General features: G+C 40.2%; 1 protein-coding gene across 3 annotated transcripts in view; it reads right to left on the bottom strand.

Moving 5' to 3' along the window:
- The window catches only part of RBMS3 (RNA binding motif single stranded interacting protein 3), a 723,800-nt gene that overhangs the window by 258,868 nt on the left and 442,797 nt on the right, over window positions 1-22,135 (bottom strand). For all 3 annotated transcript variants that reach the window (XM_086742736.1, XM_086742737.1, XM_086742738.1), the window contains one exon: window positions 10,999-11,090. In XM_086742736.1, coding sequence (XP_086598862.1) covers window positions 10,999-11,090 — 92 coding nt within the window. The remainder of the gene's footprint in view (window positions 1-10,998; window positions 11,091-22,135) is intronic.

Below are 22,135 nucleotides of genomic sequence, written 5' to 3'. Positions count from 1 at the left end.
ATATCTGGGAAACCCTGAGGCTCTGTAACTCTACTTCAAGCCATAGGCACAGTTAAAGCAGACAGTAAATCACTAAATCTCATCTCAGACTTTATAATTTTGTTGTTGTTTTGGTTTTTGCCAGTTTTTTGCTGACATATGGAAAAAATACTGGCTGAATGTGACCAAGATTTAATTTATCTCCAATTTCCTTCTTATTTCTACAGCATGTTCCTAAAAAACACACAGTATTTTATTCCCAGTGCTTAGAAGAATTAATAGTAAATAGTCATGCTCCAGCAATACTTACTATAAAAATACCACTGTAATACTTTTTGCTACTCATGAGAACTGTATGACATTATAAAATTTTCTCTAGAATATTTCTAAATGATCATCTATAAATGTGTGCATACATTTATACAAATAGAGTGGCTTGAAAACTTATCGACGATGCATGCACATACTGAAACCCCGTATGTCCATACACACAGAGACTGAATTGTGACACGGCACTGCATTGTGTATTAACTGAGTGGGATAGTAGAGCGGCAAAGATAGCTTTGAAGGTGGAGAAGCTTTTCTTCAAGGCATCTTCTCTTTCTTTACCTGTCTATCAGCTGCTTTTAAGAACCAAGAATGATTTAACTGCACAAAGAAATGACAGTTGAGGCACAGATTTCAGTGACAACTCTCAGAAAGATATGTCCACTTGTTCTGAGGAATTCGAACCCAAGCTTTCCAGGACCAAGCCTTAACTACCCCAACTCCAAAATGTTTTTGACTTTGGAAATGAAACATCTCATACTCCCTTTCTTCACTATTTCTTTTCCGTTTTTAATCTTGATAAAAATACAAAGATTGCAGATGACAGATGAGTGGCAATTGTTGAACACATCCCGCTTTGTTACTTACTGGCGCCCAGGTAAACAAAGTTATATCCATTCTAACATGGGAAAAATATACCTCCTATCAAATATTACAAAAACCCATTCTAATTTCATGTTCACCCAGAGGAGGTCCAACTTTTCCAATAACAAAAATGCATTTACAGCTGCTATCATCACAGTTTTCATTGTCTTTATGGTTTTTGAGAGCACAAAGTTATGAGGCATAGTAAATAATTGTTGTAATTTCATTGTTGCAGTGTAAGGAGTGTCTTTGGTAGACATAAAACTCCCAGAGGTCCCGAGGACATACCCTTATATAGGCTTCTTGGGAATCAAACAAAGACTCCTTCGGCCCACACAGCTAGAGAAACTGGCAATTTTGGGTCCCTAGGTTCTCCCATGTGTCCACCATTTTGGACCAGGCTCATAAAAGGGTCATTTTCCCCCATGAGCACTAGGGAAAGCAGAAGGACATTAATGGACATCCTTCCTAAATGAGGATTAATCTGCACAACATGAGATCTGTTGGAGTTCTTTCCTCCCCTTAGATGCTAAAGCACATGCTGCAGCATTGCTGGTAACATCGTGCCCAAGCAGTGAGCAGAAGATCAAATGTGCAGGGGTACTTAGAGTAGCCCCTGGCAAAGCTAATGTCCTCAAACTTGTTGGCAGAATTGGCCAGACATGGATCCACTGGTGACATCAGTTTCAGGCACTGTTCAGCAATATGACAGACACTAATTTGATCTAAGAGTGAAGGAAAGCTGAGATCAAACACTCTCAGAATTTAAGGCAGGCATTTATAATGCCTTATTTATGCACAGATGTGGGGTTTGGGGGTATATTTCCTTTTGACGCAACATTGAAAATATGTCCTCATACCTGAAGTTGTACTTCTTTCACTTGCTGTATTAAAGGAATATTTATGTTACCTTTTTTTTTAACACTTCAATTATTTCTGGGGTACATTTTTCTGAAGTTGACAGTTCTTGTTTAAAAAAATTGATCTTTCTAGGTTTAATCAGATATGTGCACTTATCCTTATATGAACAAAGGTACACCTTACAAAATACTCAGCATCAGCCAAATAAACCCTTCCTCTGTGCATCCATTTTCCTGTTTCCCGTTTCCCAGCAATACTCAGCTCACATCCAGCATATTGATACAAAATGACCCTCTAAGCTTCCATCAACTGCAGTCTTGTACTACCAAAACAGTTTACCATGCCTCATGTTCATTACTTAGGAACGGCTCCTTGCCTCTAAGAATCACATCCTCGTTTACACATGCACATCCTGGCACACCTTTCTTAAAAGTGGAAAAAGAACAGAGATTAAGGGACGCTATGATTGCATTTTATAAAATGGGAAGTGGCACGAAAAAAAATTCACAGAGAACAAGAGCCTTCTGTCTCTTCCAATCCAAGAATTAGCAGGCAATCAATTAAATCAGCATTGCGGGTCTAGAGCAAGCAAAGGGGATGGTTCTCCGAAGAACAGATCGTTAAACTGAAGAACTTCTCATGGCTGGATGTTGTGCAACCAAAATTTTAAATGTAAAAAAGGCAGGATAAATGTTTTATTTGGGGTTGAGGAGGCAGTTCTACAGAAGGCTAGTCAATACAAGCTCAGGAAACCCCCAACTGTAAATTGCTGGAGGCTAGGAGAGGACTCTGGGGAAGTATCCTCAGATGCCTGCCTGGTTCCTGTACTTCCCTGTTGGCAAGTGCTATATGGCGCACTATCAGAAAGAGAATTGTATGTTAGTGGGACCTTTGTTCTGGCCCAATATGGACAGTTGTACATTCTTATATCACTTACTTTTATTTTTGTTATATCAAAGTTAGTCTAACGTGACTGCAAACAGAATTCAACCCTTCATGTCATCATAACCTCCCTTTCTGAGCACAAACAAATAAAGGGAAAGTCCAAGGACTAAAAAATTCAATGAGCTGCAACCATGATTCAGTTTGCTGCCTGTATCATGAGAAGAGCCTAATCGGATAATTTTATACAATGGAAAAATAGAGGGTTTTTTCCAGCAACAAAAATTATCATTCATTAGTGAAGAAAATTGCATCTAAACCTAAATTTATTTAGATTACAGCCAAACCACTCAGACACGTTGGTTGAATGGGAGACATTCATTACTAAGGAAATAACAAGCACAGTATTCACTAATACAGTAACATTCATATATTCAGAGGGGGGTGCATATGTGCGCAGGGAATATCTACGCATATTACTAGGAGATTTGTGTTTACTGGCAGAATATGCACCTGTGTATTTCCAGCCTGCTGAGCTGTTACACAAGCACTCACATCAGCTCAGAAGAAATGCTGCTGAAGTTTGCACACTTGCTTTCCAAATCAAACTAAATAATCTGAATGTGGCCTGATTTTCACACAAATCACATTGCTTTGTTGAATCTGTGTCTCAGCCCAGATTGAGTGGTACCCCAAAAAGCATGCACACATCCTCCCACTGGTGGTCATGTGAATCATCTCCTCCTCCTCCCGAGGAAGCATGCTAGATATAGTGATTTTTTGTTTCTCACCTTACAAAAGCATCGTCCTCATGCTGAGCTACAGAAGAACATGATTAAATGATATGTCACTGAAAGAAAGGCTATGTCCATTTTCCACCACAGTATTATTTTCTAAAACCACAGTTTTTTGATCATTTCAGAGTGCACTGGGTTTTTCCTGGTGAGTAAAGATGTGCTTACTGAATTTAGAATATAGTTTCTCTCAGTCTGAGCTGCAGATTCCCAAGCTGCATAGTTGTGCTCAGATAACTCCTCCATGGGGCGTTTGGAGCTTCCTGAGTATGGAGGGAAAAAAAGAATTAATCTGACTCCAGTGTTTAACTCATTTGCAGGACTCAGATTTCCTGTTCTGCTAACATAAAGGGTTTGCAAAGAGTGCGTAAGAGCTTCCAAGATGTATAGCTATGCGAGTGCTAAAGATAGGGAGCCCCATTCTTCTCTCCCACTGAAATTGCCAAAGCTCTGTGGATTTCAGCTGTATTATTACCAATTCAAATGTGTTCCAAGTCAGAGGAAAGTCAAGAACAATGTGTATTTATGAAAAAAAGGCCAGTTCTTGTTTGGCTGAAGTTCATAACCCGAAAAGAACCCAGTACTTCCAACTACTCTCCAGCCTAAAATTTGGCTACATCTTTCACTTATCAGCATCTGTTCTGTGGCGCAGGACATTAATAGCATGGAGGTGGATATATTTACTGATTATTTACATTGCAATTTTCAAAGGCAGAGGAATGTTTTAATCTTAGATGAAGTTACAGTATGAAAAAAAAAATCAAGTCAATCTACAAACTAAAGGAGCGCTTGAAAAAGGAAGTAAAATACCATGGCGAGGTCTACTTGAGGTAATAGCGAGAGAATAAACATGATTGTATGTGCCGTAAGATTTTCTAAGCTAACTTAGCGGTTAAGAAAGGTGCTGAGCTAAGATTTTTGGGAACAAAGGAACAGAGCACTGGCCTAATTCCTCTTCATTAATCATCAGTAAAGTCCCATTCACTTCTAGAGAGTAGAATTATGCTAAGTTCAGCACTTCTGAAAATCCCTGAAGAAATTTTTGTGTATAAGTTTGGCAGGTGTGGTACAAGCGTTGCCGATGCAAACCTTTCATACTGATGTATGTGTTTTTAGGAGCAATACATGCAAGTGTGAAAGGACAGCTGGATTTTAATATCCCCAGGGTTACTTGATGTTCTTCTTTCAAGAATGGCTCCAGCTAATGCATTCTGTGTTGGCTTGTGAACATGCATCTAAAAGCAGGAACAGGATCATAACCTCATTTCACATTGGCTACCATACAGTTCTCTGGTAGAAGCATGAAATTTTCCAGGCTGGATGAGGCTATGAAGTCCTTCCATTATGATCACGTATCTTCGCTATCACCCCAATCCTTTACGCTAGCTCTTTCTCACAAAGCTGCTCACTGCTTTAGTCTTGATTGTCTAGGAAGCTCATAAAACACAATCATCTGCTACTGCAGATCTTCTGAAATTTAAAGTTATCACTTCGCTATAGCACATCTGTGATTTGAATCATGAATTTAGAGAGTGTTTCATTTGGTAAAAGAATTTCCAGGATTGAAAAGGCACATCTTCCTAAGATATTTTGTGATAAAATCTGATACAAATAAATAATTTAGCATCTCTTCAAAGCATTTACTTCATCAATCACTGTCCTTTAAGGAAATAAAAAATATCCTGTATTTACAAACCTGCACTTAAGGCCCAGCTCCAGCTAGGAAACTACGATTCCCCGTTACAAGAGTGAAAGACAGTTTATGCAAAACAACACAGGTAAACAGGTGACAGAGGATGAGGAGGGCACGGCTTTGATAAGTGGCACTATATTAAACTGTTGGGCTTGTAGTTATTGCTTCTGCAGGCCTTCTTTGGTATGGTTGAACTGGTAAAAGAAATCAGGGAAGAGAGACACTGGCACCTCTAACTCACAAATCTAAACTGAATCACCCTTCAGTTCCTCCCAGCTATAATTTTTCTTTGTCATTTAACCCAGGATCATTATCGATTCAGGTCAGTATCGGTCAGTCAGTATGTACTGTGCATCAACACAGGGAAAGACAGGTAACACTTTAGGAAGATAAAAGGAATGTTCACTGCAGAGTGCTCCACACAACACATTCACCCAGTTGTGCCAAGCATCTCTGACAACTGGTGAAGCAGCAGTCCACGCCCAGCCACGCAATTCCTTCGGAAATGACGTGGAAGGTGGCCAGTGTCAGCACAGCACAATTCTCAGCTCCTCCTCTGTTGCTGAGCATGCCAGGCTTTCCAGAGTCACCAGCTCCTGCTCTAACAGCACATGAAAAAAAATCATTTTAAAGAGCCAATACAAATATTTCACTTCATAGAACAGTTTGCTTGGGGTGAGTGGGAATCAGATAATTAAAGAATGGGATTAAAATTAAGCCTGACAATTTCAATATTGAACTCTAAAATTCCTAGTGTCCTTCTTTGTTATGAGGAGGAAAGTTGACTCAGTCAACAAGGCTGTTATCCACAAATACTGTCCAAGAATACAAAAAAAAAAAAACCAAAAAAAAACCAAACAGTATCCTGAAGTTTAGTTAGTTAAAATTTTCAGACATTTCAATTACGGATTCAGAATTTGCTTCTGTGATCCAACGTATCAAATGTTCCCTATAGAGGCCATATAGGGTATTTTATAAGGATAGTATTTTTATTAAATATTTTCATGAATTTCTAAACTGCAAAATACAGAGAATTATAATTTTCTATTAAAAAAATATTAGGATGACGGGCTTTCACTGGAGAGTCTTTCCATTTTCTGCAGTTTCCATTTTAAGGAACAGCCCTTTAGAGTATTAGTATATGACAGAGAAAAAAAGGGAAGTAATTTAAAAAGAAGAGAAAATGAAGCTGAAAAATGAGCAGGCAGAATGGACTTATTTGGTCAGCTGACTCATACCAGAACAATTCCTGAAACCTATGCAAAAGCCTGGAAAATAAATAAGATTCTTCTGTGGGATTTCCTTTTCCTTGGTCCTCGGAGAAAAATTGCCTATTTAACTATAAAGCAACCAGCTCTCCGTTCCTCTTCAGAAGCCCTGATGCCTGGCTCTGTTCTGTGGGAAACAGCTCTCTCTTATGTTTCACCTAGATGGTGATTACTCCCTGTATTTAAGCTTCTGCATGATGGAGAGATGAGAAAAAAATATCACACAAGAAGCACGATCACATTCTGTAATTCCCTTGTTGAGCAAAACCATCAGAGCCCTTTGGCACAGTGCTTTCTCAGAACCAGCTCCTTCAGTGTACCCTCTGGATGGAAATTACTGCAGGAGAGTGGCCAAGAAATGTTCCTCGGATTTAGACAACTGCCACTGCTGATTTAATCTTTCTTCAGTGTCCACATTTCTTCCACAGGTGCTGAGGATGTCTAAATGCATTATACATACAAAAGGGAAGCCCAGATAAGACACACATCATCAAATAAATTTTTTAATCCTTACAAATGCACTCGGAATAACAGCAGGATTGAAAACCCCTCCTTGGTGAATGTGTTTGTTTCAATACTCTTGATGGGCTGCTAGGTATTAAAGCAGCTCTTACATACTCTCTGCAAAAACCTGTCTTTGCCTGAACTGCCACTTGACATAATCTTACAGCAGACTAGAACTTGACATAAAAAATGCTAGAGAGGACCCAAAAATGTCCGTGAAGGTGCAAACTGATTCTATAATTGTAAAGTCCACCAACTTCAGGGTTGACACAAGCTCAGACCCTCCAATTTATTTAGACCACTAACTTCTACCTATTCTTCAGGTGATTTAGGCTACTCAGCATCACTAAAAGCTTGCATACAAAGCAGATTAAGAAGCGTCATCATGAATATGTAATTCTGGGTGAAGGACTACTGCAAATCCCAAGAATAGATGTGACTACATATTTTATTAGAACATTGATATGTTTTTCATGTGTACTAGCTTCCTTGCCCACTTGTCTGATCCAACTCCCATATTACTAAGATTTTCCTTCTTAATTTTCCATGTTCTGTCTATAACATCTTTTCTAGAAAATGCAGGAAAGGAGCAGATGGAAAAATCCGATCTGATGTATAAACCATGTACATAAACATTGCCTTTTCTGTGTTGTGTTTGTGTAGTCCCTAGCACAAAGAGACAAACAAATCAATAATTCCTGTGAGATTATCCCATGGCATACCAGTTGTGCCGTTTTTAGTAAGAAAACAAAACCAAAAAAACCACCTGGACTCTACAAGCCTGGCACTACATACATACAAACAAGTCTGCACTTCTGAGTTATTTCCAAAGGTGAGCAGGAAGCACATAGTAAAATAAGCCAGGCCAGCTGAGAAACCGTCCCTCAGTAGCTCGATAACATTAATTCTTCTCAATAAATGAAATCGTCAATAAGGACTTTTGAAAATTATGGACAACACAGATGAACTTCAATGCACATAAGACAGTGGCAGTAGTCAAAACTTCTGGTAACTGGATGAGGGAAAATCTAAAGAGGCAAGGTGACAGCACATGTGTCTACAAGATCCTCATGCAGATCTCACGTGAGTGAGAGGCTGTGAGGGTCCTTGTCCCACCAAGCAGGCAGCCATCCATGGGTCCATGAGACCTCATCTCCCAGCTGCCACCACTACCTCTGCAGGCACAATACTGCTGTTCCCTTCCCTCAGCCGAATCCTCTCCTGGCTACTTTACACCAGGCTGAACAGCATCCAAGAGAACAAAAGAAGAGATTCAAACATGTTTACTGATGTTTTTCCCTTCGTAGGGTTACGGGGTGTATTAGCCTTGACACAATAAGTTTTCCAACAGTGATGGGACTTGGAGCATCAATCCACCAGAGTTTAACCTTCTTCCAGAGGCAGCACTCTGAAATAAAATCAGCCAAAAAGGTGTCCAAATGCTATAAAAATGAGGGAGGTGCCTGTATTTAAGCATCAATAAAATGAGTATATTTTACTTGAGTATCCACAAGATACTTCTGCTAGCCAGCATGGGTGGGGATTCAGTTCTGCTTTTTGTTTTTCAAAGAAGATTCCTGGATTTCTGTGAGAAAAATTATACTGTGTTAAAACTGAGAAAGAACTTCTCTTTCCGAGCAAGATTTCTCTCCAGGAAAACATCACAGACTACCGACAGTTCAGCAGACTCTCCCGCTACTGGAGAAGGCCAGCACATAGCAATAGCTGGCCAATGCCTCTTCCACCTTTATTCAAATGCATCCACGACAGGACTGAGATTTTTGACATTTGCTGAATACAGGTTACAGCCTTCTCCTGGGCCTCTATACAGGGCAGTTCCATTGCTTTGCAATGCAGAACAAAAGATACAGGACACCAATTGTATTTTTTAAAGGTATGGCATGCAAAAGGTCTAGGTAATTTCTTCACACTTACTCTTTTTTCTTTTATTTCATTTGATAGCCGCCATTCACTACTAATTAAAGTTCTTGAAACAAAAGTGCTCTGGATAATGTTCCAGAAGTGGAGGCTAAATTCTTCTTCTGCCTCTTTCTTCAAACCTCTTCTGAGCCCTCACTGTTAATTCAGACACTGGCAGGTAATGTTGTCTTTCAGTCCTGTTATGCAACTTGGCTTCCAACACATGCAAGAACTAACAGGTTTCTCCAGATAGATTTGCTTTCCCAGTGTTGTGTATTCTCAGCTATGTGAGGTACTTTGTGTAGAGCCATCTCAATTTCCCTTGAATCCCCATTTTTCTAAATACTTTGATTTTTTTCAGACATAGGAAAAGTCAGTTGTATATTTATCTTGAACTATCAAACGCACTAAAAAGAACCTATCTGGGATTTCGGGCACCATGGCTAAATAATAAAAATACAGTCAGCCTTATGCAAACAAATGTGTACACACCAGCCACCTAAAAATCACACAAGGCAAAAAACTACTCCTGACACAGATCCTCCAGAAAACAAACCTGAGTGGCTGGTATAGCCCTTCCCACTCTGAAAGCATCAGACTTTGCTTTTAGCCCCCAAAATATTGGACAATCTAAAACATAGTATTTTAAGTCACCTTCTGTTTTGTTACTTCCACACATACAAGTGCTGAAATTGCTTATTGTTCTGAATCATGAGAATATCAAATATAGATTTATCTTTCAATCCTATCTTTAAATCTCTAATTTTAAATCTACAACTTCACAGACTTATGCAGTTAGAGATTTACTCCTCCCCAGAAATGGCTATTTAAGATCAACCAGTGGGACAAAACATATCTCCTGTCTTTGATTTCTCTTTCACAGCTTGACTAATCCGTCAAATTGCTCATATTTTACCAAGAAGATGCAGTATATCTGAGAAATAAAATAGCCCAGTCCTTAGTAGGTGTTCACGTTCTTCAGCTTGCCATCTTTTACCTATTTGAAGCAAATATTTTTTATCACCACATGTCAATAAAAACTAAGAGCCAATAAAACAGCATAGCTTGCATTGTGGGGCACTGTTAAACAGAAATACACAGATGACATCCAGTTACTTTAAGGCATAGTGAGTGTAATGCAGTAGGAGGCAAAAGAACCTCATTTACCACCAAGGATTTTTTTTTTTGTAAAAAAAAATATGTTTTAGCACGATTGCTGAAAAACAAAGGTTTAAATCACCAGCATTCCTCTACATGGGAATCTTCAAATGTGGTGATTGATTATTAGTTGATTTCCCTCTGTTTTTGTAATTACCTGCTTGTTTTTACTATTTGAGATTCTAGGCCAGCATCATTTCTGCAAAGACTAACTCAGGCAATATTAAGGGCTTTTTGTGATTCCAGGGCAAGGCATTTTTAAAGTACAAAGCAATAGCTATTTTTGCTGGCCGACAGTCTAGAGCTCAAAGACACATGATTATGCCTTCAGAAAGGCAACAGCCGGAGCACATGATGGTCAGTTACTGTAACTCCTGTCTCCCCGTCAGCCCCTTTGCTTGGGGACAAAGAACAATTCCAGGACCAAGGTATCTGAGCTCACTGTGCCTGCTACGAGATGTACAGCATGGCTCCTGCAGCCTCTCTGAAAAACAGACACCAGTCACCTTCAGACAACCTCCAGCAACTATTTTTTTCAGCAACCTGCTACACTTCCATTTATATCCTTAAAATAAAAAGACAGGAGAAGCCAAACCAAGACAGATCAAACAAACTTTCCTCATGTTCAGTTAATCACTCCTTCAGAGATGCCCACCAGGCACGTTAGAAAAGAGTAACTATTCCAAGGCAAAGGAACCAAACAAAGACAACTCCAAGGTGAAGAAAAGGCAATTCTTTCACACTGCAGGCAGCACAAAGGCATTTCCAAAAGCTCTGCCACTCCAGCGCTCTCCATCTTACAACCCTCTTCAGAGAGAGGGGCAGAGAGAGCCCAACGCATCACATGAGACACAGCTCTCAAGAACACTGAGGAACCATAGGATGAATAAGGTGCTGGAGTCAAAGGACGAAAGAAACATTGGAATAAGAAATCCAAAACCTTAAGAAAAACAGGAGCAAAACAAACTCCTGGAAATTTAACACGATGGCTCAGATGATAATCCTATAACAACACAGTTGCTCTTACCTTTGCCATCTGCGCCTGCACGCCATTTGCTTTGAGAGATGCTACTGCTTTCTGTGCTGCTGCTGGACTGTCAAAGTCTACAAAACCGTAACCTGAAAAATAAACAGATGAATAGGTATTTTCATTATTACCCATGTGTATGCGCACAGACAAAGATTTTATTTTTATAAAGAAGGAAATTGTTTCCATTCTCTCACATTGTTTCATAGTCTTCCAGTAGTCCCATGTGTATGTGCACAGACAAAGATTTTATTTTTATAAAGAAGGAAATTGTTTCCATTCTCCCACATTGTTTCATAGTCTTCCAGTAGTACTGCCACCACCAGCAGCCATCACACCTCTATTTCTCACACCTTTCCTCCTGAACCTAGTGGGGTTTAAGGAAATGCAGTGATCTGAAGCTTCAAAGTGCAGGAAGGTACGCAGCAGAGGGGGAGAGAAGGCAGTTCTTCACCTGTCCTGCAGATAAAAGGTCCCTGGCAGCAGGAGGGCACACACTTGTGGGGCTCTGGTGCTCTGGAGTCCTGCCCCACCTCTACCATAAGAGGAGGTACCAGCATGGCCCTCCCTGGGATACAAAGCTACAACTTGCAATGGCTGGTTTCATGAGAAAACACTACCCTTTCCTTGTTCCTTGAACCCTTACGGGGATTAAACTCCACAAGAAGCGGGCAGCGGGTCTCTGCAGCAGGCTGGAGCCATCTGTGCAGGGGCAGGGAGCAGTCTTCCAGCAGGAGGGAGCAATTAAGGGAGAAATCGCAACCTGCGCTGTACAAGTGACTGCCAGCTAGCTCCAAAAGATGGTAAGATAACAAAGTCACAGCCTGGTTAAACCACATCCCTTTCATCTCGTCGTCCTCTCTGCCGGAACAAGGGCCCGGTCCCTGCCAGGATCTGCTTCAGGGCATCATCTGAACGGCAGCTTAGTGAGGTTAGATCTGAGGGATCGGCAAAGGATAATAATCTGGTTTTAAGTGGCTTTTCTACTCCTAGTATTTGCATCAATTTAATTTATTAATCAGTCAGTCACTTCCCATCTTCTCTTCTTCCCTCTCAATTTTTTTTTTCCTTTAACCAGCAAGACTGGGATGTTCAAGCAAGATCAGTGCTGTTAAGCCTTTACTGGGTATCAGCAACTCTAGAAGTATTTTTATTTTCCTAAAGATACAAAGGAGGGCAAAAAGGACAAGAAATAGACTTTTCACAATTTCTAAGCACTTGGCTATCTCTGATCTTCAACAGCATTCAAATGTCTTGCTCATAAAGATTTCAACATAGTTAGGGAGATGTAAAAATCTCACCAAGCACCTATTTAGGCAGCTGCATGTATTTCACAATCCATCCAGGGAATCCTTTGAAAATCCCAGCCTATATCTTATTAAGTAATTACAGTGCAGGTAGGCACATGCTGCTGGGACAAGCTGTGGCCAGGGGCCACCTCTTTGGCGTCTCTCCGGGAAGCCGTATGGATGAAACTGAACTGCCTTAAAGCTTTAATAATATTAGCACAAGCATATTTATAGCATAGCAGCTCCTTTGCAGACATCTCCATTTACTAGGTCAATACACATCATACAGGAGGCAACCACAGATAGGCTTTCCTGCCGTATCCGTTTTTATTTCTTTTGCCAGCCTTTCTTCCTGCTCCTGGGAGGCCTTATTGCCTCCTTCTCCGCACCAAATCTAGGTGTAAGCTTGTGTGGTTTGTGATCACCTTGCATGCCAAGTTATAAACATCTTTTTATTATTATTTTGGTACGTATGCATTACTCGATGTAGGGGTTAGTCCAAAGCTGGAAGAATTTTGTGCACATGGATTTTTTGTTTTATTGACTTAAATCTCATTCACAAAGTTTTAAGAAAATAAAGAAGAAATAAGAAAAAAGAAACAGCTGAAATTGTTAAAGAAAATGCTGACTTACTTAAAGAATATGAAAAGCACTATTTTGATAATAAAGTCAAGACCTGAACCTTTCTGTTCTTTTCTTTCCTCAGTTTTCTGGTTTTTATAGGTTTGGGATTAATTTTTTTTGGTAGGGCGTTGCTACAAACTGAAGGAAAGTCTAGAACAACTGTACACTGGGACAGCAGATATAATAAACATCACCACAAAGAAGGAAATGACAGTTTGGTCAGCTGGGGAAGGTGGGGGGTGTTTTACCTGCTCAGATTCCCCATTTGATTTTCCCTTTTTTCATTGTTCCAGAGCACGCCATTTTGAAATCAGCTTGTTCGACACCACAGTTTGCTTTGCAGTGTTATCCAAGCTCTTTACCGCAGAGCCACAGTGAGGCTGATGCTGTTTTGATCCAAAAAGCCTGCTACAAAAGAGCAAGAGTCCTCCCTGGATTTCTCCAGTGCCTTTGCCCTTTGGGAGAGCAGCTTCTGGGAGGAAGGAGGAGATACAGTTAACTGCAGCTTCCATCTTTCTAATGGAGAGATCCTGACAAGAAGCCAAAGCCGCCAATTGGGAAACCTGAAATGCCTTGGGAAGCCATGGGATGAGTTGGATCAAACACAGAGTAAATTATTTTTTAGGGTAGCAAGGTGCTCTTCTCAGGAGATTAAATTTCTTTCTATTTCTCACCATGTTCATGTCTGAAAACTAGGCGGTAAAAGTGCAAAAAAAAGTTTTAATATTGACAGTAAAAACAGACAACAGTTAGATTTTGATATTCATCATCAGCGTACAGTGCAGGATTCATTTATGCAGTAACAGAAGGGAAATTATTTTTAATATGACTTTCTAGGCAGCATGGTAAGTATTCAGATCTAAGTTAGTATTACTTGTAAATATAAACCGGAATGTGTAAGAATATTCTGATGTTGTACTACAGAGATCAGGTTTATCTAACATAGTGAATTATTGAAGATTAACCTCAGTCCATAATATTTAAAGCCATAAATATCTTCTAAACATTTATTCAGTGCGCACAAATCGCTATATCACCAGTGAGAGTCTCGAGACTAAAAAAAAACTCTCCATCTTTAGCTGGCCGTTACACATTCTAGTATTACTACTCCCAGCCTCACTGCAAAGCTGCTCTTTTTCCTTCCCTCAAGTTCATTTTCATTCCAAGTATCTTTTTTTTTCTGGCTCTCCCCTCCTCCCGACACATCTCTCCACCACACACAGAACATCAGGACAAAATCACTCCATGGCTGAAAACTCATCCAAAGAACATCAATCTGCCGCGAGGGAAGCCAAGTTCCCAGGCTGTTTCAGCATTCAAGTATCCTTACAAGAACCCTGCAACGCTATATAACAGAAAACCAGGCACACTGCCTTTTTGTACAGTTTACGTTCTTCCATGTAGATGTTTATAGCCTATGCTGGTGACCTACACTAACATATTTCAGTTGTTCATAATATCACTTCATTTTTTAGGTCTCAGGCACTAACAGAGTAGCACCGGCTTTTTTTTTTTTTTTTTTTTTGTCTGGGTTTTGGGGTTTTTGTCTGTTGGGTGGTGTTTTTTTGTTTTGTTTTGTTTTACATACTTTGCAGGGTAGATGAAGTTCAGTCCCCATGGAAGCCACAGCTGGGTCTTGGAACATCCCCCTCCAGCTCTCCCCATAGGATAAATGAATCCCCAGACTCCCTGTGCTGGGAGTCCTTCTCCCCGGCCCAGGCCGTGGCCGGAGTGGGGAGAGACTTTGCTCCCCGCCGGCAGAGCCGCGCTGCTGCGGCCGCCCCTGGCAGGTGCCGCACGGGTGGGTTTGGCTGCTCAGGCACCCATCATCCCTGCTCAGATCACTGTGCCCTGGCTCCTCCTGGGAAGAGGCAGCAGGCTGGCTGGAAGCATTCCCCAGGAGGGATTCAGGCTAAGGTCTGCCAATCAGACACTGCTGCTCTAAGAAAACGTCTACATTTCTTTTTCCTCTTTTAAAAACAAGCGCAAGCCCCACCAGCCCCACCCTCTGCTAGCCTCAAATTCCACAGCTTTTTTTTTCTTCTTTTTTTTTTTTCTTTTTTTTTTGTGTGTGCATTGCCTTGTAAACATTCTAGTCAATGGAATTTTTTTTTTCCCCCATCCCTCAGTTTTTGTGCAGAATATCGTGAAAAACGGACTCGAGTTCCAAACCGGGACCTTCAGACTCCGCTCACAAGAATCCATCACTACCACAGGAAACCAAAACCAAAACTATTTCCCCTTTTTTTCATGAAGCATCCTGCCCTTTTCCTTTAAGAACTCCAAATGTAAATAGGGAAAGCTGCATTATCCCCTGCTGCTTTGAGAGATGAGAATTGAATTTATCACTAATGTGAGCCCCTCAGCTCAAGTGTACTTACACTGAGGGTGACTTCAGCACTCCAATGCTACAACAAGGATTTTCCAGGATCCCAAGGCTTTTTTTTTTTTTTTTTAAGAATGAGATATTACTAGTTTGTACATGCAAACACATACAAAAAGCCCTAAGACAAGCCTATCCAGATTAACTGTTAAACCTCTGCTCTAAGAAATAAAATACCTGTAATTTTCTTTTGGCCTGATGCCATTAGAGGTAAATAATTAAATTTAAGGAATAAAAACACTGCTTTCATACTTGTGGGGGAAAGAAGGCAGCTAAGCATCGGCAAGCGCAAGTTTATCGCTAGCTGCAGTAAGCGCTACCCAAATACACCGGCAGACACTAAACATCTCCATCTCCTATAACCGAAACGACTGGGGGCCTCCCGGTCTCAGTTTCTCAGTTCCATAATTAAGCTTGGCAGCAGGTTCAAATGAATTAAAACTGAATGTCACTATTTCCTCAACAAATCCCTCATCCTTGTTTTTTCTTACTTGTCAGGAGAAGACCAGCAGAACAGCAATTAGTGGTAAGCAGTGCAGTGAAAAAGAACCAAGTATACACTAATTAGGTCACTCGCCAAACACATTCATTTCATTGGCAGATTTAATCAATGTTTTCCTGAAATGTCTTAAATCTCCTATGCTAATTTAAAGTTTTGTTATTGTTGTTACTTTAAACACAGATGGGATGCCTGGAGATTTTCAATTGCTTTCCACAAATCCATTTCAAAATAACAACCCCTCGTATAGCATATCATCAAAATTTAGGCACAGGTTTTAGGAAATGGCCTCTAATTTCATGCCAACATTTTTGTGCCTGCAAATACCTATGGGTGCAATTTTGTGGATTTAAGTAATTGCAGGTGTGTAGAGCTCTTAGACATCAAACTCCGAATTGCCCTGACTGATCGGGTACTTAAGGGTAATGCCAAATAATTGAAGGGACTGCCTGCCACTTGCAGTTCCCACAATTATCGCAAAGTGCTGGAGCGGTGGCACACAGGAAGGGCAAGCTCCCGCTGCCACACATGAGCTTCACAGTTCACCTCTGGGGAGCTCCACACGCATAGCCATGGGAGCGAGGGCCTGGCTGCCTTTTTGGAGAATTTAGGCAGCTGTTCTGCCACTGCTGAAAGTGGCATTAGTTACTGGAAGTGAATGGGAATATAGGTGTGAAGGTACCCTAGAATTTTGGTCCCCCAATTAGTATTTCCAGCTAGCACACCACAGCACTGTTTCGCATGGAAAGCTTTTTCCATTGGCAGACGTCATTGCTGATGCCATCGGAAAGGGAGCTGTCACGGCTGCTGAACTAATCCGCGCCCACGCCAGCCTGGCTCTGCCGGTCTTCCTGGCCTGACCACGCACCGCTAGGTCCTCACTGTAGCTCCCTCCATCCTGCTGGTGCTGCCCCTGAACCGGCTCAGCCACGGCCTCCTGACCACCGAGCGGTGCGAAGGGGCAACCGCGCAACCATCCCAGCTCTGTTCGGATGACCCAGGTGATTATAAAAGAAAAGGAAAAACAGAGTAGGAGAAGTGTGCTTTCCCAGAAGTGAGGAGCGGAGTGCCTTGGCACGCTGCTGAGCTGGAGCTCTGCAAAGGCAGTAGCCTCCTGCAGAAGACTGAGAAAGGAGAAGCCATGGTGAACCAGGGAGGATAAGCTGAGGCTAGTGAACTCTCAGCTTCACCCTGCCACAAGGCCAAACACCACGTCTGACCTCCGACGAGGCGCTGCTTTAAATCACTTGAATTCAAGTCAACTAGTACTCTGCATTTTGTAAGTCCTCCACAACACACTCACACAGAGACAGGAGACAACACAGTTGACACACCCAGCCAGGAGACTGGCCTGGAGTCTATATGTTAATTCAGCTAACGTGCCCAGGTAACCAATCTTATTATTTTTAACAAAAAAAAAAAATTACCTAAATATACTGATGGGGAATTCATACATACTGGGAAGCTATTCTGGTTCCACTGATGTCAACAAACTCACTTCATCAAAAGTTTGAATGCTTTGTTTCCGTAAGCCAAAATCTCTGTATCGACAGGAAAATGCATCCAGCCTGACAGATGGGAAATGCTGACTGACGGCTGTCCCATGCGGCCTTCACTCCTGCAGGTCCCTCTGCACTCAGCACATGATGCGGGACTTTGAAGGAAGCTACAGCAAAGGAGGGATTCCAGCTCTGCCATTCTCCTACCTTGGAGTGTTTGACCTTGGCACGTAGACATTTTGGCAACACAAAATTTGTGTTAATTTTGCATTACATTACATAATTGTGAAGATTTTTATTTTTAAAGATAAATGTCAATTTGCTTATCATGTAATTAGAATTCTGTTATACCTAAAACTGTTTTTCTAGGTCTGATATACCAGACCACTTGAATCTCTGCTCTCTTTTTAATGTAGGGAAGTTTCCAGTCCTTGTTTCTGGCCATCTAAAATTCAATATATCAGATCTGAAATCCAATACAGGCAAGACTGAGCATATCATTTATGTTGGGTCTTCAAGAGGTGTAGGCTGTTTGGACAAAAAGGAGGATACAGTCATTTTAAGACCGCTTGCTTTTTTCATTACATTACGTTAACATTCATTTTGTTAACTTTGCTCTGAGCTTAGAAATTTACAATCACTCCTAAAGGGGGCTCTGACAAAAGAGAGGAATATCAGCCTAGGGAAGGGGAAGCAGTTAAAACTACTTGTTGATGTGGGAAACCATGAAATGAAATGTATTTATCACAAATACTATTTTTTTAACTTTATGATGTCACCTCCAGACACACCTCTATGCATAGATGTATACATTTGAAGACACCAGCACACATTTTTTTACACAAATACCAATCCATACACACAATTAAGGAAATACATAACAATCAGTGGGCATTTCTCCTTCACACTTAAATGAAGCCACCTGGATTTCATGAGAACCTAAGTCAATTTTAGTCATAAAGTTGCCCAGCAGTTATTTTGCATTTCTTAAAAGGCAGTACTCATTCTGACAACCAGGTAGTCCACAAAAAAAGTTATTATCCAGTAATTTACTATGCAATTTTCCAACATTGTTTTACGGTCAGATAAAGAATTAAATTAAAGTCTTACAATCCTTGGAAAATTAGAGTTAGCAAGGAAAGAGGTTGAATCACCCTTAAACACAAAATTACTGAAAACAGCTTTTTCTTTCATTGTTCAAATTGTGCTAAAATATTCCTACAGCTCCAAACGCTCAGAGTAATTGTAAAATATTCTACATTATTACTATCTTTAAACCTCTACTTCATAAAAATGTTCTCAGTGGCTAGAAAGTGGTGAATCATCACCTTTTAATTAAAACAGCTAATATATAGTTAGAAAAATAATTGGAAATGGAGAATCTTAAAGGCGAGAAAGAAAAGATAGTTTCTTCATTTCAGGTCACTCCCCAGAGACACACCTACATTGTTAAGTATGCACATACAGCTGAATTTTTTTTTGTTTGCTTTAGCTTGATATGGAAATACGGCACAAAACTGTCACTTTGATTATGTTCCTGCAGTGATTTCTTTTGCCTCTTGCATTACTTGAATCCCCTTTGTAACAACAGAACGGAGAAAAGCAGCACTGTAGGTAACTAACAAACAATTTTTAGACATTTGTTTGCAAACACATTCTTAATTTGAACATTCAAGTGCTTTGATTTAAACAGAGTGTATATGAACACAGGTTATTATTAATTGCACAACTAATTAATGATAATATTTACAGACAAAATCTAAGTATGGAACCTGTGATGATCTTTTCTTATATTTTAAAATGTTACTAAATGGAAACATTTCTGCAATCTCCAGTAAGTAAAGGTAACAGGACAAAGAAGCCTTTAAAACTTTTCTATGTGGGAAAGAAGTACTTATTCAATAAATAACTAACTATATGTTTATGCATATGTATGTGTATTCTCCTGGAAAGTAATCCTTCCGAAAACACAGTCTCTGAAAGAACAGAAGCAGACCTCAAAACTAACACAAGTTCTTTGTGAAATATGGTTGCAAAAACAACAGCAAGGGAGAGAAGGGTGCACAGTACGAATTTAGCAAATATACCTATCAAGAAAATGATATTGCACTTGACCACCCTCCCTCAACACTTACACTGCATTCCCAGCAATTCAGAATCACAAAGACTGGCAAACTGGAGAAAATCCTGTGAAGAGCACAAATACAGCCATGGAAGTCCAGATTTTGCAAATGGCAGAACTTTATTTGATCATCCATAACAATATGCTCAGATGTGAGTATCTATGGGGAACCAAATTGCAGTACATGACCAGCATAAACAGAGAGACACAAGACTTTGTGAGGACCTGTGAAAGAACAAAAGCCTTGGTGAAAATAAACCAAGAGGGAAGTTGAGAAATATTTCCTGGTATTCTGCTAACAGTGCAAGCTTGGAGTAATCATACAAAGCCAGTGATGGAAAACTCATTGCTCAAGTTACTAAATATGGACCGAATAAAGAAGAGAACATATTGTAAATCTTGCAGTGGCAGAAGGACAAGAGGTAAACACACTTTTCCATCTTTAATTTTCGAAGTAACTCTCTTTGCAAGTCCCATTGATCCACTGTCAAAATGCAAACTGAAGGTTAACTCTATTTTTAAATACAGGGATAGCTCACATCTACATTTTCCATATAAACCTACGTGTGATTTCATATCACAATTATTTAGCACCACAACACTTCTTATTGGTGTAATCATTGAGATTATTTTTACTAGACCTGTTTAGCATAAGACATGCATTGTGGCTCTGCAGCTGAGCTAAAATTCACACTTGAAGGAGTGACTGAAGAAAGCAGAATGTTCTCCCAAAAAACAAGTACTCCAAGAGCAGTGCTTAGTTACATATTTACATAAAAGGGAGGGAAGGATACAATAGTAGTTTCTTCCCTTGACTGAAGAAATACTCAGTGACTCACAAGTTAGAATATTTTGCAATATCCAGAACAAAATAGCCAGAACTTGCAGTTTCTGATTAAGATCTCCTACTTTCAGACACAGAGTTAGGATATCAATTAACAGCTTCACTGAAAAACTAGAAAGGAACATCACACCCAAAAGTGAAAAAGGGTTCGCTTTTTAAACAATTATTTTTCATATTCACTTTCCTCTCTAATCACAGCGACATCCAGATGCTGAAGTTCCAAAATACCACAAGAAAGACTATTTTCTTGGTATTTCCAGCCGGCAGGAAACACTGACACTCTCATGAGAAAGTCTGTTCTTCTGAGGTTTCATGCTCAGTTATGCAGACTCCAGAGCTCTACTTAGCTTGGATAATGTTTGGGTAAGATATGAAACCAAATCTCTTGAGATTTGTCCATCACTTATTTTAGAGCTGAGCGACTTGAGTAAAAAACCTGGTGTTCAGAAAGAGTTTAGGAAAAAGAAAATCATTCAGCCATTATCTCTGAAAGCTCCCAGCGCCTGAGTAGACAAGCAATTTTCCCTTCTAAATACTGGACCTCAGCTTACATGAAGCTAGCAAGTTATCCACCAGCTGTTCACCAAAAACAAACATATAATCTAGGAAGTGAGGAGACTAACTCCAGTGTTCCCATGGACTAGTTAGAAATGAAAACTAATACTGTCATGCTAAGCACCTTTCAGGGATGGTATCTGGCATGGCACTCCAGCAGGCATTTGCATAGGACAAGCATGGACAAACCAGTATCGATGAGAGCTCTGCTTTCAATGTACAGTACCTATGGAAGAGAGCACTCAAATACTGGGGGGAAACTCTTCCAGCATTCAGTTTAAACAATGATACTATTCTAGGAGGCAAAGGAGAATGTTCTGTATCACCCAGTGCTCTTTGTCAGAAATGAAATTTTCCATGCTCTTCCTCCCAACACCGGATTGCTCAGCAATCGTAACATTAAGTAACTGCAAATACTCGCGAGTAGGAAGAAACAATCCGACAAGAGAAGATGCACTTGGTGATCAGACTGTGATTACTGTATTTTATTAAAAATAATTTTCATTTCAGTATGTTTTGACAAGAAAAGAGAAAGCATCTTGTGCAGGCTTCAGGAAATATTAAAATAACCAAGGTGATGAACATGTTATTATCTAGCCTGTTCCAGAGGGAGGATGCTCAAGTACTGAAATGGTTTTCATTTCAAATAGACATTCATTTTCAAGACACTACACTTGAAAAATTGGACTGTATATTTGTCATACAGTAAGCTGTGATAAAGAGCACAGCAATTTATGTTCTTTATGCAAACCACTTGTAATTCAGAAAACAACTACAGTTTCTAAAAGGCAGCAAACTGATAGCATTTTACCAAGAAAGTGAAATGTTTTTTTCATGCCAGTTGGCCAATTCTGGCATGTCACCCTTTGCTATGATAAACATTTTGGATAACATGCAAAGAGCTCCTATTCCAGCCCATCAACACTCATGTTGTCTTGGAGCTTTAGGGAGAGATGAGCCATACCTTCTGAATATTTCATGATTCTGATACTAAGAAAAGGACTCTGATACCACCATAATGCAAAAATATCAACGACCTTTTGAGCAAGAGGGGAGTGTGCTTTCAAGAAATGGTTGGTGGTCGCAACCAGCATTACATCTGTGCTATGGAGGGGAAGCACAGCAGGGATGGGCAGCACAGAGCAGAATAAGCCACATCACAAAGGTAAGAAGGAAACCCGTGTTAAAGATACTGTGTAGATTCAGTGCCCAGTGACTTTGATCTTTCATGGTATTTCAGATAATCAGAATTTAAGTATCGCTGTAGTGTCATAGACATATTGTCCATGACTGTTTATGGGGTGTTCTTTTTCTTTTGCAAT

The sequence above is a fragment of the Chlamydotis macqueenii genome, chromosome 2, assembly GCF_036417535.1.
Source record: "Chlamydotis macqueenii isolate bChlMac1 chromosome 2, bChlMac1.mat, whole genome shotgun sequence".
Lineage (NCBI taxonomy): Eukaryota > Metazoa > Chordata > Aves > Otidiformes > Otididae > Chlamydotis > Chlamydotis macqueenii.
Note: the sequence above shows the minus strand (reverse complement) of the source record. Positions and strands in the feature narration are given on the sequence as shown.